The following is a 14,267-nucleotide window of genomic DNA, read 5'->3' as shown; positions in this document are numbered from 1 at the left end:
AATATTCGCGTAATAAATGACAATAGCATGCAATTAAATTACTTTGTTTCAATCGATATGATTTATGGAGCGAAAATCAACCAAACATCGATCATGGTTGATACTGGTCATCTTGGAGCACCATAAATCATCATATCGATGGAAACATAGTACCATAAGTTTTATTTCGTTTTGGTATCAAACCCAGAGCACAGAATGTTATTGTCCACAGTTTCATAAATACCGCATCTTTGAACAAAACATCTTGTTGCATTCTCGTGCAACATCATGGACATATCTCTGACAAATCTGATTGGCCGAAATTTCGCGACGTCACATAACACTCGCACGAGCGTCCAATAAGACGCTACATCACTGTCGCAGAGTGACCTTATCACGTGTAATTCCCTTTAACATCGAATGTAGACCAATCATCATTTGATACATAACCGTAATTGTAATATATTTGATATCATCAGCTTACTGTAAATGTACATATTTTAGCGGTAATCTTATTTTAGGGGTGATCTTATTTTAGGGGTAATCTTATTTTAGCGGTAATCTTATGTTAGCTTTTAGCGGTAATCTTATGTTAGCGGTAATATTATTTTAGCGGTAATATTATTTTAGCGGTAACCTTATTTTAATGGTAATCTTATTTTAGCGGTAATCTTATTTTAGGGGTTTTCGCGCTAGAAGCATCCCTCTGTTTGCGGTAGTTTATCTACATGGTCTCTATGGTAACCACTGTCGGTGCGCTTATTCATCATTGCGCTGATCTCTTTTAATTTGGTTTCGTTTTGCGTTAAAATTTGACTGTGTAAAATTGAATTCATTTACAGTAATTCTTCCGCAAAGTTGCAATAAGGTCTTCTTTAAACAGGCATAGCTACATTTATGGCTATTTACATACTAAAGCCACACATCACTTTCATTATTCCAACATTAACGTATTATTAAGTCATCTTATGTTTCCCTCGATACCAGCCTTGTTATCACTCAATTGCGGACACCTTATGTAGCTATGTACATACTAAATCCACACATCACTTTTTTATTCCAACATTAACGTATAATTAAGTCATCCTATATTTCCCTCGATAACAGCCTTGTTATCACTGAATTGCGACTTTATTGTTAATTCCGGTCACATTATGTAGCTCCTCGAAATAAAGTTAAGTGTGAATTAATCCCTAGTAGTGACGGTAAGGGTGTTAAATTACGTCCTCACATAATCCGAGACATAAAACCAGCAAAAAATAACATCTGTAGCTTAAATTACATTAGTTTTAACCACATATATAAGTATAGGTATTGCAGTGTCATACGACCAGTGAAATGTGTACAGTAAAGGGAACGAGGAATGTAGACAGCAGATGATATGTATGTACTTTATGGCGCAATTTATTTGCCATTTTATATTCCCAATAATGTAAATGTTTATATGTAGTAAGAGTGTGTTTATCTTCTTCTTTAATATTACGTGAGGATCCTAAATTTTCTAAGGTTTTAAAAATGAAAGAATAAACTCTCTCTCACTTTCTAGGATCCTTAATTTTTCTTGGATCCTTAATTTTCTAAGGTTTTAAACATGAAGGAATAAACTCACTCTATCACACATTCTCTCTCTTTCACTTTCGAAGTTATTATAGTATAGAAATTACTGTTAATGCCATCTTATGATGTTTATATATCCAATTGTACATTTCTAAAGGAGAGGGGCGTTGATGATGTTTGTAAACCTTGCGTCCAATCCTTTTGCCTTATATATGGCAATAACATATGTTTAAACTAAACTACGCAGATGATATCGTATCATAGCTACAGATAATGAGCCTTTTGTTTCCTGACCTCTGACCTAAGCAATTGATACAGCAACATGAAACTGGAATGTATGTAACACTGGAAAATACTAGTCGCAATATACCGCTCGGCTAGAGAGATCTTCTCTTTAGCTCGATCGGTTGAGCGTAAGACTAGTAAGCCAGAGGTCCCGGGTTCGATCCCTAGCGGAGGCAGTGATTTAAATTTAATTTATCATGCGCTCTGTTACATTGGCGCCCATGTAGGGACCCGGGAAAAATACTCAGCCTTGCTCCACAAGCATCGCTGTTACCCCTGGAAACTCGAGGACGAGTTCTTTCCTGGAAGGGGAGTATGTAACACTGGAAAATACTAGTCGCAATATACCGCTCGGCTAGAGAGATCTTCTCTTTAGCTCGATCGGTTGAGCGTAAGACTAGTAAGCCAGAGGTCCCGGGTTCGATCCCTAGCGGAGGCAGTGATTTAAATTTAATTTATCATGCGCTCTGTTACATGTACATACATTTGCACATGCGTCATCCTTCTACGCAGGCAATTTAAGGACAAAGTCATACAATACCACTCGCGTATTTGAATCTTAACTGCCATCTGAAATAGATTTCCTTTCTTTATCCTTTAAGTATTATGTAAAAGTAAATAAATCGCTGTACTACACGACCAGCTTTTCATAAAGAAAACCAATATATTAACGTTCGACACGGAATCTGCAACAGGAACAACATATTTATAAAAACATGCTGCGGGCATTTCAGCGTCCATAATACTTAAATGAAAACGACGCCATGGTGTCATGCAATAGGATCGTAACCTCCCACATACCATAGGGGAATAGAAGACGCACATCAAATTTGAATTTGCTTTTAGTAATAGATATATTACATGCCGAATAATAAATATCAAAATGCCTCTGTGACACAGCCACTACTTAAAGCAAGACTGGTGAATTTTAATTCCACAGCATAGCTGGAGAACCACAACTTTTGCTTTGAACATCTTACATATGCCAAATTATGTAACGTTTAATTGCCCAGACTAATGGGCAGGTCTTTTAAAAACTTGGTATAGTATTATTTCCAATTCTTAGTCCGGCCCTATTTATTATATTTCAGATATAATTCCTATCCATGCACCTTTTTTATCTAAAAAAATATGAAACTGATTAAATTATGTGCTTAATGCATCTCAATTTCTATACTCAAATATACGTTTAGGCTCATTTTGAAAGTCCAACTTTCCCTTGGGATTTCGACAATTCTGGTCCCAAGCATCAACAGTTGTATGACGCATTAGAACTATATTCACATAATAAAGTATATTTTCTTATAAGACGATCATGATCAGTCCCAAGACCACATTCCTAAAAATCGTTCTCTTTCTCACACTCGCATAGTGTTCTCAAACACAATTTCTGATTGAAATCCAAACGGATATCTCCAAATACTAATAAGAGTATGAAGGGTAAATTTGAACGTTCGCAGGGATTTTATACAAATACTAAATTAATTTGTTTTACAAAGGGTAAATATGCCAATAAATGCTATCTTGAACACAGGTACTTGTGGACACGATTATGGTGTTTTTAATCAAAATGTTACATTACAGACGAGTAAATTATTGTATTACAATCGCATGCTTAATTTGTAAAAAAAAGATATCGTACCTTGACCCAGAGACGTATAAACCTGATATACAAGTCTCTGCTTGACCTAAGTATTTATCAGTCCAAGGTACGATATTTTTTTTTTACAAATTAAGCATGCTATTGTAATACAATAATTTACTCGTCTATAATGTAACATTTTGATTAAAGCATCATAATCGTGTCCACAAGTACCTGTCATCTTGAAGGGTTAATGCGATACAGATTAACTTCTTTTCACGACCGCCTGCGTTAAATGGGTATAGACGTCTAAGGTGATATTAACAGATGCAAACAAAGTACAATAAGCCAGAAAACTGGAAAGAAAAGAAGATTAAGAGAGCAAGTGATACAAGAGGCCCATGGGCCTTAACGGTCATCTGACTTACACTTACAGCAGGGACACACCCCTCAATCTAGCATTATTACCATAAATTATTTCTCGCAGCCAGTTATGTTTTAGATCAAATTTGGTTTTTATCCATTTAGCTTGTCCAGGAAGAGCAGCATCATAAAGCAAAATTTTAGCCAAGTTCCCATTTTTGGGGCATGCCCCTCTGTCCCAATGGGTCAGACAAGACTCATTTATATTAATTAGGATTGCCTTTCCCCAATGATGTTTCATACTAAATATGGTTGTAATCAATTAAGGCATTAAGGAGGAATTGCATTTTTAAGAAATGTTTAACCTAAGCGCTCCTTTTGCCCCATCTTTTTTTCCCCAGGGGTCAGACCTGTCTCATTAAAAAATATGATTGCTGTCACCTTATGTTTCACATCAAATTAGGTTGTAATCCACCAAAAGGTTAGGGAGGATTAGGATTTAAAAGCAAATATTCACCAAAGTTCCCCTTTTGGGGCCCTGCCCCTCAGGCCCCAGGGGTCACACTAGCCTCGTTTATATAAAATATGACCACCCTTCCCAAAGGATGTTTCACACCATATTTCGTATTAATCCACCCAAGGGTTAGAGAGAAGTAGGATTTATAGCAAAAATTCACCAAAGTTCCCCTTTTGGGGCCCCGCCCCTCTGGCCCTAGGAATCAAACCAGCCTCATTTATATAAAATATGATTGTCCTCCTCCAATGATGTTTCACACCAAATTTGGTAATAATTCACTATGGGGGTTAGGAGGAGTAATATTTTAAAGCAAAATTTCATCAAAGTTCCCCTTTTGGGGCCCTGCCCTTCTGGCCCCAGGGGCCACACCAGCCTAATTTATATAAAATATGACTACCATCCCCCAATGATGTTTCACACCATATCTTGTTGAAATCCACCAAAGGGTTAAGGAGGAGTAGGATTTTATAGCAAAATTTCATCAAAGTTCCCCTTTTGGGGCCCTGCACCTCTGGCCCCAGGGGTCACACTAGCCTCATTTATATAAAATATGACCGCACTCCCCAAATGATGTTTCACAACATATCTGGTTGAAATCCACTAAAGGGTTAAGGAGGAGTAGGATTTTATAGCAAAATTTCATCAAAGTTCCCCATTTGGGGCCCCGCCCCTCAGGCCCTAGGGGTCACACCAGCCTCAATTATATAAAATATGATCACCCTCCCCAAATGATGTTTCACACAATATCTGGTTGAAATCCACTAAAGGGTTAAGGAGGAGTAGGATTTTATAGCAAAATTTCATCAAAGTTCCCCATTTGGGGCCCTGCCCCTAAGGCCCCAGGGGTCACACTAGCCTCATTTATATAAAATATGACCGCCCTCCCCAAATGATGTTTCACAACATATCTGGTTGAAATCCACTAAAGGGTTAAGTAGGAGTAGGATTTTATAGCAAAATTTCATCAAAGTTCCCCATTTGGGGCCCTGCCCCTCAGGCCCTAGGGGTCACACCAGCCTCATTTATATAAAATATGACCGCCCTCCCCAAATGATGTTTCACAACATATCTGGTTGAAATCCACTAAAGGGTTAAGGAGGAGTAGGATTTTATAGCAAAATTTCATCAAAGTTCCCCATTTGGGGCCCCGCCCCTCAGGCCCTAGGGGTCACACCAGCCTCAATTATATAAAATATGATCACCCTCCCCAAATGATGTTTCACACAATATCTGGTTGAAATCCACTAAAGGGTTAAGGAGGAGTAGGATTTTATAGCAAAATTTCATCAAAGTTCCCCATTTGGGGCCCTGCCCCTAAGGCCCCAGGGGTCACACTAGCCTCATTTATATAAAATATGACCGCCCTCCCCAAATGATGTTTCACAACATATCTGGTTGAAATCCACTAAAGGGTTAAGGAGGAGTAGGATTTTATAGCAAAATTTCATCAAAGTTCCCCATTTGGGGCCCTGCCCCTCAGGCCCTAGGGGTCACACCAGCCTCATTTATATAAAATATGACCGCCCTCCCCAAATGATGTTTCACAACATATCTGGTTGAAATCCACTAAAGGGTTAAGGAGGAGTAGGATTTTATAGCAAAATTTCATCAAAGTTCCCTTTTTGGGGCCCTGCCCCTCAGGCCCTAGGGGTCACACCAACCTCATTTATATAAAATATGACCGCCCTCCCCCTATGATGTTTCATACCAAATTTAGTTGTAATCCACCCAAGGGTAAAGGAGGAGTAGGATTTTATAGCAATATTCACCTAAGTTCCCTTTTTGGGGCCCCGCCCCTCTGGCCCCAGGGGTCAGACCAGCCTCATTTATATAAAATATGATTGCCCTCCCCCAATGATGCTTCAAATCAAATTTGGAAGTAATCCACCCAAGCGTTAAGGAGGAGTAGCGTTTTGAAACAAAAAGTTTACGGACGGCGCACGACGCACGACGACGGACGAAGCACGATGACTAAAAATGGGCTCAATTTCAGTCTCCCTAATACCATGGAAAAGGGTGTCGAGCTAAACGATCAGCACATGGAAGGACTAGACATGTCATGTGACGGACTAGACATGTCACGTGACATAACGTAAGCATCCTATTTCAGCGCTGAAAGCTTTCCGCTGTTTCATTTATGATTGCACTAAATACATTTTTTTTACATTTTCTACGGCAAGCATTTTGTGTGCACTAGTGAATCATTGATCTTATATGTTTTAGTTCGTTTAAATCAAGTACGTTTACAGAAATGTTAGAATGTCTTTCTCAAGAAAGGGTAATCAAATAAGCAGACGACCTAAACAGATCAAAATATACATATTCATTAGATATATTTGCATATCATAGTTTATACTAGCAAGGGTGTGGTCTACCTGTACGTGCTACATGCTAACAAAGAAGAAAATTTCAGTCAACTACTTGCATATTCAAAGGAGCACTACTTGATAATCGCATATTCGACCATGTAAGAACGCATAAAGACCGAGATAAGAAATTAAAATATGAAGTAAGCATTTTCAAATTCTGTGATAATCACAATATTTGTAATGAAAAATTAGTTATCGTGTTTTTCGTCTTGATCTTTGAATTTGAATGTTTTCTCCAATAAATTGAGGAATGCGAAATCAACTGGATGATATTATCCCTATATCATTGATTTTAAATTGATAGCTTAAATGCAGCGTGATACATCATGCCAAGAAAAGACTTCTTTTCGCTTAACTTAGATTAGCTGAAGGAATTAATATATCATCGATCTCAATACGTGCTTACTAGGTCGATTACGAAATAGTAGAATAAATAAATAGAAAACAATGAAGAGAAACAACAAGACACAAGTCATGCATGAGATTTGTATTTTGTAAAAAAGAAACAAGACATTTAAGCTCTTTCTCTGATTAAAGGGTTTTACTATATAACATAGTCCTGATTATGGTGTTAGTATCAAGCTATAACCTCATTATCGACTGTAATCTTTCGCGTGCCAGATTTAACGATTCCGAGTTTCCCCTGACCTTACAACAGATGCTAGACACTAGAGCCAATATACATCACCTGTCCGTCAAAATATTCTTTCATCTGGTGTGAGAAACTCGGTCTAGTCTTTGATATGCAATATGGCTTCACAGCTTACAGTTTAACAATCTGAAGTCACCTTTTATGATTCATAATGTGCAAGAATAGGTTTCAAATTGTGAGAAATGTAAATTTAATGCTGCGAATCCATTTTGGATCCATTTTCATTTTTTTTACGTTACGATCTGCATTATACTGTACATGTGACATGCATTGTGAAATACATTCACGGGACATGGAAAATATAAAACAATACGGTTGGGATCATGCGGTAATGGATAATTGTGTTACTTCTTATCATGTGGAACGAGTTTAATGTTAGAGCAGCTGAAAACCATTTGCATACCAATAGCAAATATTCACCAGGACATGCGTATACAGCTAGACCCTTTTAACAGTGTCGCCAACATTCACTTGCCTTATAGGCCTACAGAATCAAGGTCGAAGAGGTGTTTTCAAAGATCGCCAAGTAAAGCGGGCTTATAATTAATTAATTTTACAGTTGTCATTCTGATTTTAAGATCTTGTTGAATTGCATCTTTTAAAGACAGAGAAACGGAATCGTAACTAACTCAATATCGCTAAAACAAGAGCAAAATATGACCAAACAATAGACTTGCTAAAGACAATGGAAAAGGTAAAAGAATATCGGATGGATAAGTGTTCTTCTGCTTCATTGACAACATCTGCTTCATTGACAACATCTGCTTCATTGACAACATCTGTCATGCAAATGTAGGACAAATAAGGTTAAATCATGTCCTCAAAGTGAGAACCATGGTAGCTGCAAGCAAGATAAACATAAGGCGGTTCTATTATTTTTATATCTATCTGGTTTGCCTGACAAGTTTTGGTGAGTTGGCGACACTGTTTCGTAGGAACATAGATGGGTGTATAATATAATTTAGAACCACTAGCCACAAAAAGATACTCTCAAGAAATTACAAGAAGCAAGCAAGGAATATTACATAATGCTGGGGAGATATTCTGAAACAGCAGCCGACACCAAGTTGTTTGATGAATAAATCTAAATGTGTCCATGCTATAAAAATATATATAAAATATATATGTGCTTACAAAACATACTAACAAGTGATTTCAATTGTGCACATTTTTCTACAAAATATAGGATACACTCCAAGCACAGGGACACAGTCTTATACTAAAAACAATAAAATAAAATAAATAAATAGCCTGGCTATTTCATTTCAAATGTAAGACTAGACAAATCCCTGTGATTCAAGTGAGCTTTATAAGTTAAGGTTGCATACATGTAAGCCCACCAGGGGAAAGCACAACTAACTTAAGTACATTGTATAATGCATTCTTGAAAGACAGAATTGTACATCCTTTCATTTCTGTTGTTGGCATTTACATTAGTTACAAGCATAAAGGTAAAACATGCATATCGCCTCCTAAATTGAGTGTTATCTTGCCATAAATAACTCACAGCCAAGTATGTTTTTCGATTGATTATAATCATTTAACATACATATATACTTAGTATACATGTATACACAAAGGTATGTGTTATCGGTTACATGTGATGTATAAAATCAGTTTCTATTTCAAAACTTTAAAATTACTAACATTATGTGTGGTGCTTCAGCAGTTGAGCTCACAATCATAGATGAGGCCACCCTTAAAAATATCTTGGTTTGCTGTAACCCGACCAGGGGGTCTTACATATAGGTAGGTAGGTAGGTAGGTAGGGCTGGATTTTTTTTTATTCAGTTCTGAAAGCAGATTTTCAACCTTTGATAGGAAAATACACTAAAATATGCAAATCATTATTTATTTTGTGTTCTTAAACAAAAGAAACACACACCAACCTTATTTGGGTTTGGGAGATGTAGTATCAAACCTGCACAGCAACATCCGTACATTAATATCCAGAATGGTCAAATCATTAAAAAAACAATTATTTTTTACAATAAAATTTTTGGAGTTTGTGCATTTTTTCTGGGTCATCGGGTTACACAAAACCAACTATATTTTTATTTTGGCCTGACAGTGTATGCACAAATATCTAGAGAGTATGGTTCAACAGAATAAACATGATAGGATCTGCAAGCATAGGATAAAAGAATATACTATTATAAAGCATGCAAAAAGTACTCCATTGTGCAGTTTGCTCTGGTAGGAACATGCAATTTACACACGAATAGACATGAAAAATAGCTATATAGCCCCTGTGAAATTAGTAAAGGGCCTTATATATGCTGAAAAAAAGTGTTTGGAAATTTGAATATAATCTGCAAGATTCAATAGATATTGGATACCTATATGTTCTCCTTTTTTGTGTTTGTCACTTTTTCATAAAACTTACTTTTCCATGTAATGCCAGGAAGTTTCACATAGAAATTATTTTTTTTGTTTCATTGAGTAGAAAAGGCACACAGATTTTTCAATTGATCTAATTGACTACTATGATGCAAAAATGAAGAGTTTAAGTTAATACTCAAGAAATATACTCTACACTTTCGTTTTTCATTATAAAGCTGTCTTGAAATATATCTGTATCTAGAATAAAAATGTCAGTTTGAGTGATAATTGAAATTCATTGTACATGTATTTCAATGTTTTTCTATCTATAATTCACAAGAATTTTGAAATTATACAATATTTTCATAGAAATTATGAAGATAATCCTTATTTGTTTGCTTCATTTTGAAAAAGAAAAATAGTCTTTAGCTAGGAGTATGAGAGACTGACTTTTCAGCTGCTACAGCTGCAAAACAGGGCAAACATCCAGAGCAAATAGAATGCTCCATTATTCATCGATCAAGATACATTCACATTGGCAAGTAGGCAGTAGATCATATTTAGATATATACATTTGTGTGGAAATTCAATAAGTGCACATGCAAATACAAAAAATAAACACAAACAAAATCATTAAAATGACTAAATCTGAACGTAAAACAAATGGCCCATCAGTCTGTAAAGACCATGCATATTCATAAACAATAAATAATCTAAATGTAAAAACAAAACAAAAATAACACAAAACTATTGCTAGAAGGTCATTAAACAGAACAAAATCTGAAAAACAATTCAAAATCTGAAAAAGAAAACACCCAAAATCAGAAAAAAATATTCAAAACCAACACATAGAAACAACCATACAATGTACTAGGAAAATATCAAATAAGTTAAGAGGGAGGTCAATGGTGTTGGGAGGTTGTTGTGGGATTTATTATTATACTACGAGACAAATTTGTCACTGTATGAGACGTTTTTATCAGCATATTGTACTTTTTTTGAAAACGAAAAAAAAAATTAAAAAAAAAAATCTTGAATTTATGTAACGAAATATACAATTTGTATTTCCAGCCTTACTGAGGTCAATTTATACCAATAATTTGAAAGCTCCAAAATTTGAATAATTAAATCTTTAACAAAGCTCTAACTTTGAAAATATTTAGTTATGCTTTGGCAAAACAATTCAACTTTTTACTCTTCATTTTTTTCATTACAAAAAATGAACACGCATTATTTGTGGGCTAGTGTAATATTGATTAATTCATATACTTAACAGAACAGCTTTTTATATCAAATCTATTTCATTCTCAGTTAAAAATTACTCTGAAGGATTGGACATATTAGAGGGCTAATGTTACATTGATTAATTCATGATTAACAGAATAGTATTTTTAAAGGGATTTTTGAAGGAACTACAGATTTAATTTTTAAAGATTATCTTCCTCAATCTGTCAATCAAACTTGACTTAAGGTATTTGAGGCTTTGAGGTATTAGTTGATGCATTCTTCAGTTAATGCTAGTGTTTGTTAGTAAAAAGACAGAATTCTACATGTATGTTGCAAGTTTCTTTATTTTTGGCAAGGTTAACCTCCATCTATCACGGTAGGTTTGCTCTATAAATAGCGTGTTTCCTGTAAATGAAGTGACGAGACTGGACGACGATGACAGATTTGTATCCACAATATGCCATCCTCCGTTTCTTAGTGTTTCCGCAAGTCTGAGTCTGACATTTGCACCATTGAGCTGAAGCTCAACATAATCGAATCCTTCATTCTTCTGTAACTTTTCTGAAGCTCCTTCGCCAACTAGTTCAGAAGGTAATGAAAGAATGACATCTTTCCTTCCGGCAAGAACCGTCTTCACTCTCGAGTTGTTTGAAGGCATGGTGGCAGTTGTGCCTGTCCGTACCTCGATCACTTCAACATAGAAATGAGTCATGAGATCGTCTCTCTGTCTTTCATCTCGTAATACAGTGATAGCATCAATTAGGGGCTGTATCTGATAGAAATCAGCTTCTACAGCAAGCAGGTCGAAATCTTTAAAGTCATTGGGAAGACTAAGTTTTGATGAACGCAGGAAGTTGAGGACATATTTGAACATTTCGCCATCTCTGTCAATAAAAAGACGTCCCTTTTGATCAGTAGCTGACATCATGTTGCCCATAAACATTGCCCCTATCATGGAGTCTCGGTACTTACATAGTGTCGCTCTGGTGGTCGTGTACATGACCCCACCAACATTCAGATGTAAAAGCTCAGTGCAATCCATTTCTTCTTACAAACTTTGGAGATTTTTGGCAAAATGTTGTCTTTAACCTCTCGTGGGGTACATTGGCAAATCTTCCTAGACTGCAAATATATCATATACATATTTGAGTAAGTGGCAGTTATTCTTAAGCTTAAAAGACGATATATACTGGAATATCAATATGAGACCTAGAGGAGATGAATATTGTGTTGGTGATGTCATAATATATGGTAATGTCACATTACCCAAATGTAAAATTTCCTGTACCAGATACAAATTAAATCAATCTTAATTAAAAAGCTGATAAAATCTGTACAGGTAATTTTATCAACACTGTTTACATGTTGAACAGATTGGTTAAAAATGGTCAAGTTATCTATAAATTAAGTAAACATAGACACATTTATAACATACTAAATAAGTTTCCGTATGATTTTACTTTCCTTTTTACCTGTACAGTAGTTACGTATACGCCCAATTCTACAAAATAGTTATTTTTGCCCAAGTGAAATAATATTTTGGCTAAATAACTAACGATATGAGGGTATCATTCAAGTCACAGGTGTGTATTAAATTGCGTATTGTTGTTCTTGTTCACAGTTGAATATATTTGAGCACTGCACTGGTGACTGTTTACAATGTTGTTCAGGGGAGGTAACTCGTTAAACTGTTCGCACTTTAACTTTAATTTCCAAGTACATGTTACAAAAATATAACCGGCATTATGAAATTATGATTTCGTTTCCATATGTTTTATTTCTAAAATCCACACATTTTTAAACCAATAAGTTGAACTTCATTCCTGAACTAGACCTAACACGGTTAATCGAAATTTGGATTTTTTGGGTCAGGTGTTAAAATGTCAGTAGACCTATATTTTGTTCTCCACCCATTTCATACCTGATTAAGCAATGTTTTAGTCAGCCAAAGCGTATATTCTTAATATACATTCCTTCATTTTCACCACGGCATCTCCACTTCAGTTGCGTATGGAGTCTGAGAGGATGAGCTTTTGGAAAATGTCGTTGTTTGCGGAAATAACACAAAGTAGTTAAAATAAAAACCAACCAACAAATATATCCGGATTGTTCAAGGACACGTGATATATAATGCATTAATATTTCTACAACCACTTCCATCACCATGGGGCGTCTAGCAATTCGGAAATCGTGTTAGTTCATTAACATCGAGCATGCTGTCCAAGTCCTGATCTGGCGAAACTTATAGAAACAATAGAGAATGTTCAACGTCGAGCAACAAAACAAGTTCTTGGTCTGTCTAATCTGTCATATTATGAACGTCTAAAAAACTGTCACTACCAACGTTAGCATATATATACGGTCTCGTGAAGACATGATTGAGGTCTATAAAATCGTCACAAAATTGTTTTCCATAAATGTAGGGCCAATCAAACGCGGACATAACTTTAATATACATAAAGGATTTTCAAGATTAGATATCAGAAAATATTCATTCACGCAGAGAATTGTGGATATGTGGAATAGTCTTCATTTGATGTTGTAAATGCCATATCAATCAAACAATTCGAATATAAACTTGATGAACGTTGGAAAAATCAGCCACAAAAGTACTGTTTCAAAGAGAAAATCAAGCTGTGAACTAAACAATTATTTATTATTATTTCCTGTACATATTTTATGTATGCTGTCAGAATAAATCTATGTATCTAATTTAAAGGTAGACAATACAAAATAAGGTAAAATCAGAAAAATTAAATCAAGCAATAACATTTATTTCGTAAAGGTTAGAGAATCAAATCATTTGAAATATTAATGATGCAAAATAAAGCGATACTCTGTCCATAGTTTTAAGGGATATAGGTGACAATTCGCAACCTTCCATTTTACAAATATGTGAAAATATCTTTAAACGAGAAAAAAATCATGTGATATCAATCAACTACATGTACGTCTAAATCCAAACATTCGTTTGGTACATGCAAATCAAACAATCAAAACTCATACTTATATCAAATTACTGATTTGTTAGGAAAGGCAACCAATGTCATAAACCATAGAAATATGCGAGATATTCTGAAGATATACTTTATACTACAATGATGTTTCAAGAATAAAGCTTGAACTAACGCTATCCGGCCTTAAACGCGAGATTCACTGTACAACTTCCTATTGACAATTTTCTCTACTTTTCTGATCAAAGTTAATTCTTGCCAGTTCAGTGGTATAAAATCGGAACGAAGCAGCATATTGCCGTTTTGTTGTAAGTTAAGCGCTGCCTCAGTAGCCTTATAAACGTACTCATTTCCAGTAATTCCGACATGACATGGAATCTAAAACATGACAAGGTTAAATGTCAATAACATTTTATGGACGCGAAAACAATTAATTCTGTACCAGAGCTTTCTTAAAATT

At 35.5% G+C, this 14,267-nt stretch overlaps 1 protein-coding gene across 1 annotated transcript; it reads right to left on the bottom strand.

Moving 5' to 3' along the window:
• Nucleotides 1–7,124: 7,124 nt before the first annotated feature.
• LOC117335338 (BTB/POZ domain-containing protein KCTD1-like) lies at nucleotides 7,125–12,946 on the bottom strand. Its single transcript, XM_033895272.1, has 2 exons — nucleotides 12,775–12,946; nucleotides 7,125–11,975 (listed from the first exon to the last, which is right to left on the bottom strand). Exon 2 carries the CDS (start codon nucleotides 11,893–11,895, stop codon nucleotides 11,173–11,175), a length of 723 nt encoding a protein of 240 aa, XP_033751163.1. The 5' UTR covers nucleotides 11,896–11,975; nucleotides 12,775–12,946; the 3' UTR covers nucleotides 7,125–11,172.
• Between the last annotated feature and the right edge of the window lie 1,321 nt (nucleotides 12,947–14,267).

The sequence above is a fragment of the Pecten maximus genome, chromosome 10 (genome assembly GCF_902652985.1).
Source record: "Pecten maximus chromosome 10, xPecMax1.1, whole genome shotgun sequence".
In the NCBI taxonomy this organism is placed as follows: Eukaryota; Metazoa; Mollusca; class Bivalvia; order Pectinida; family Pectinidae; genus Pecten; species Pecten maximus.
The sequence above is the reverse complement of the archived record's forward strand: the minus strand, read 5'-3'. Positions and strand labels throughout refer to the sequence as shown.

Excerpts from the sequence above, each read along its gene's own strand:
- LOC117335338 (XM_033895272.1), bottom strand. The coding sequence starts at position 11,895 with ATGGATTGCACTGAGCTTTTACATCTGAATGTTGGTGGGGTCATGTAC.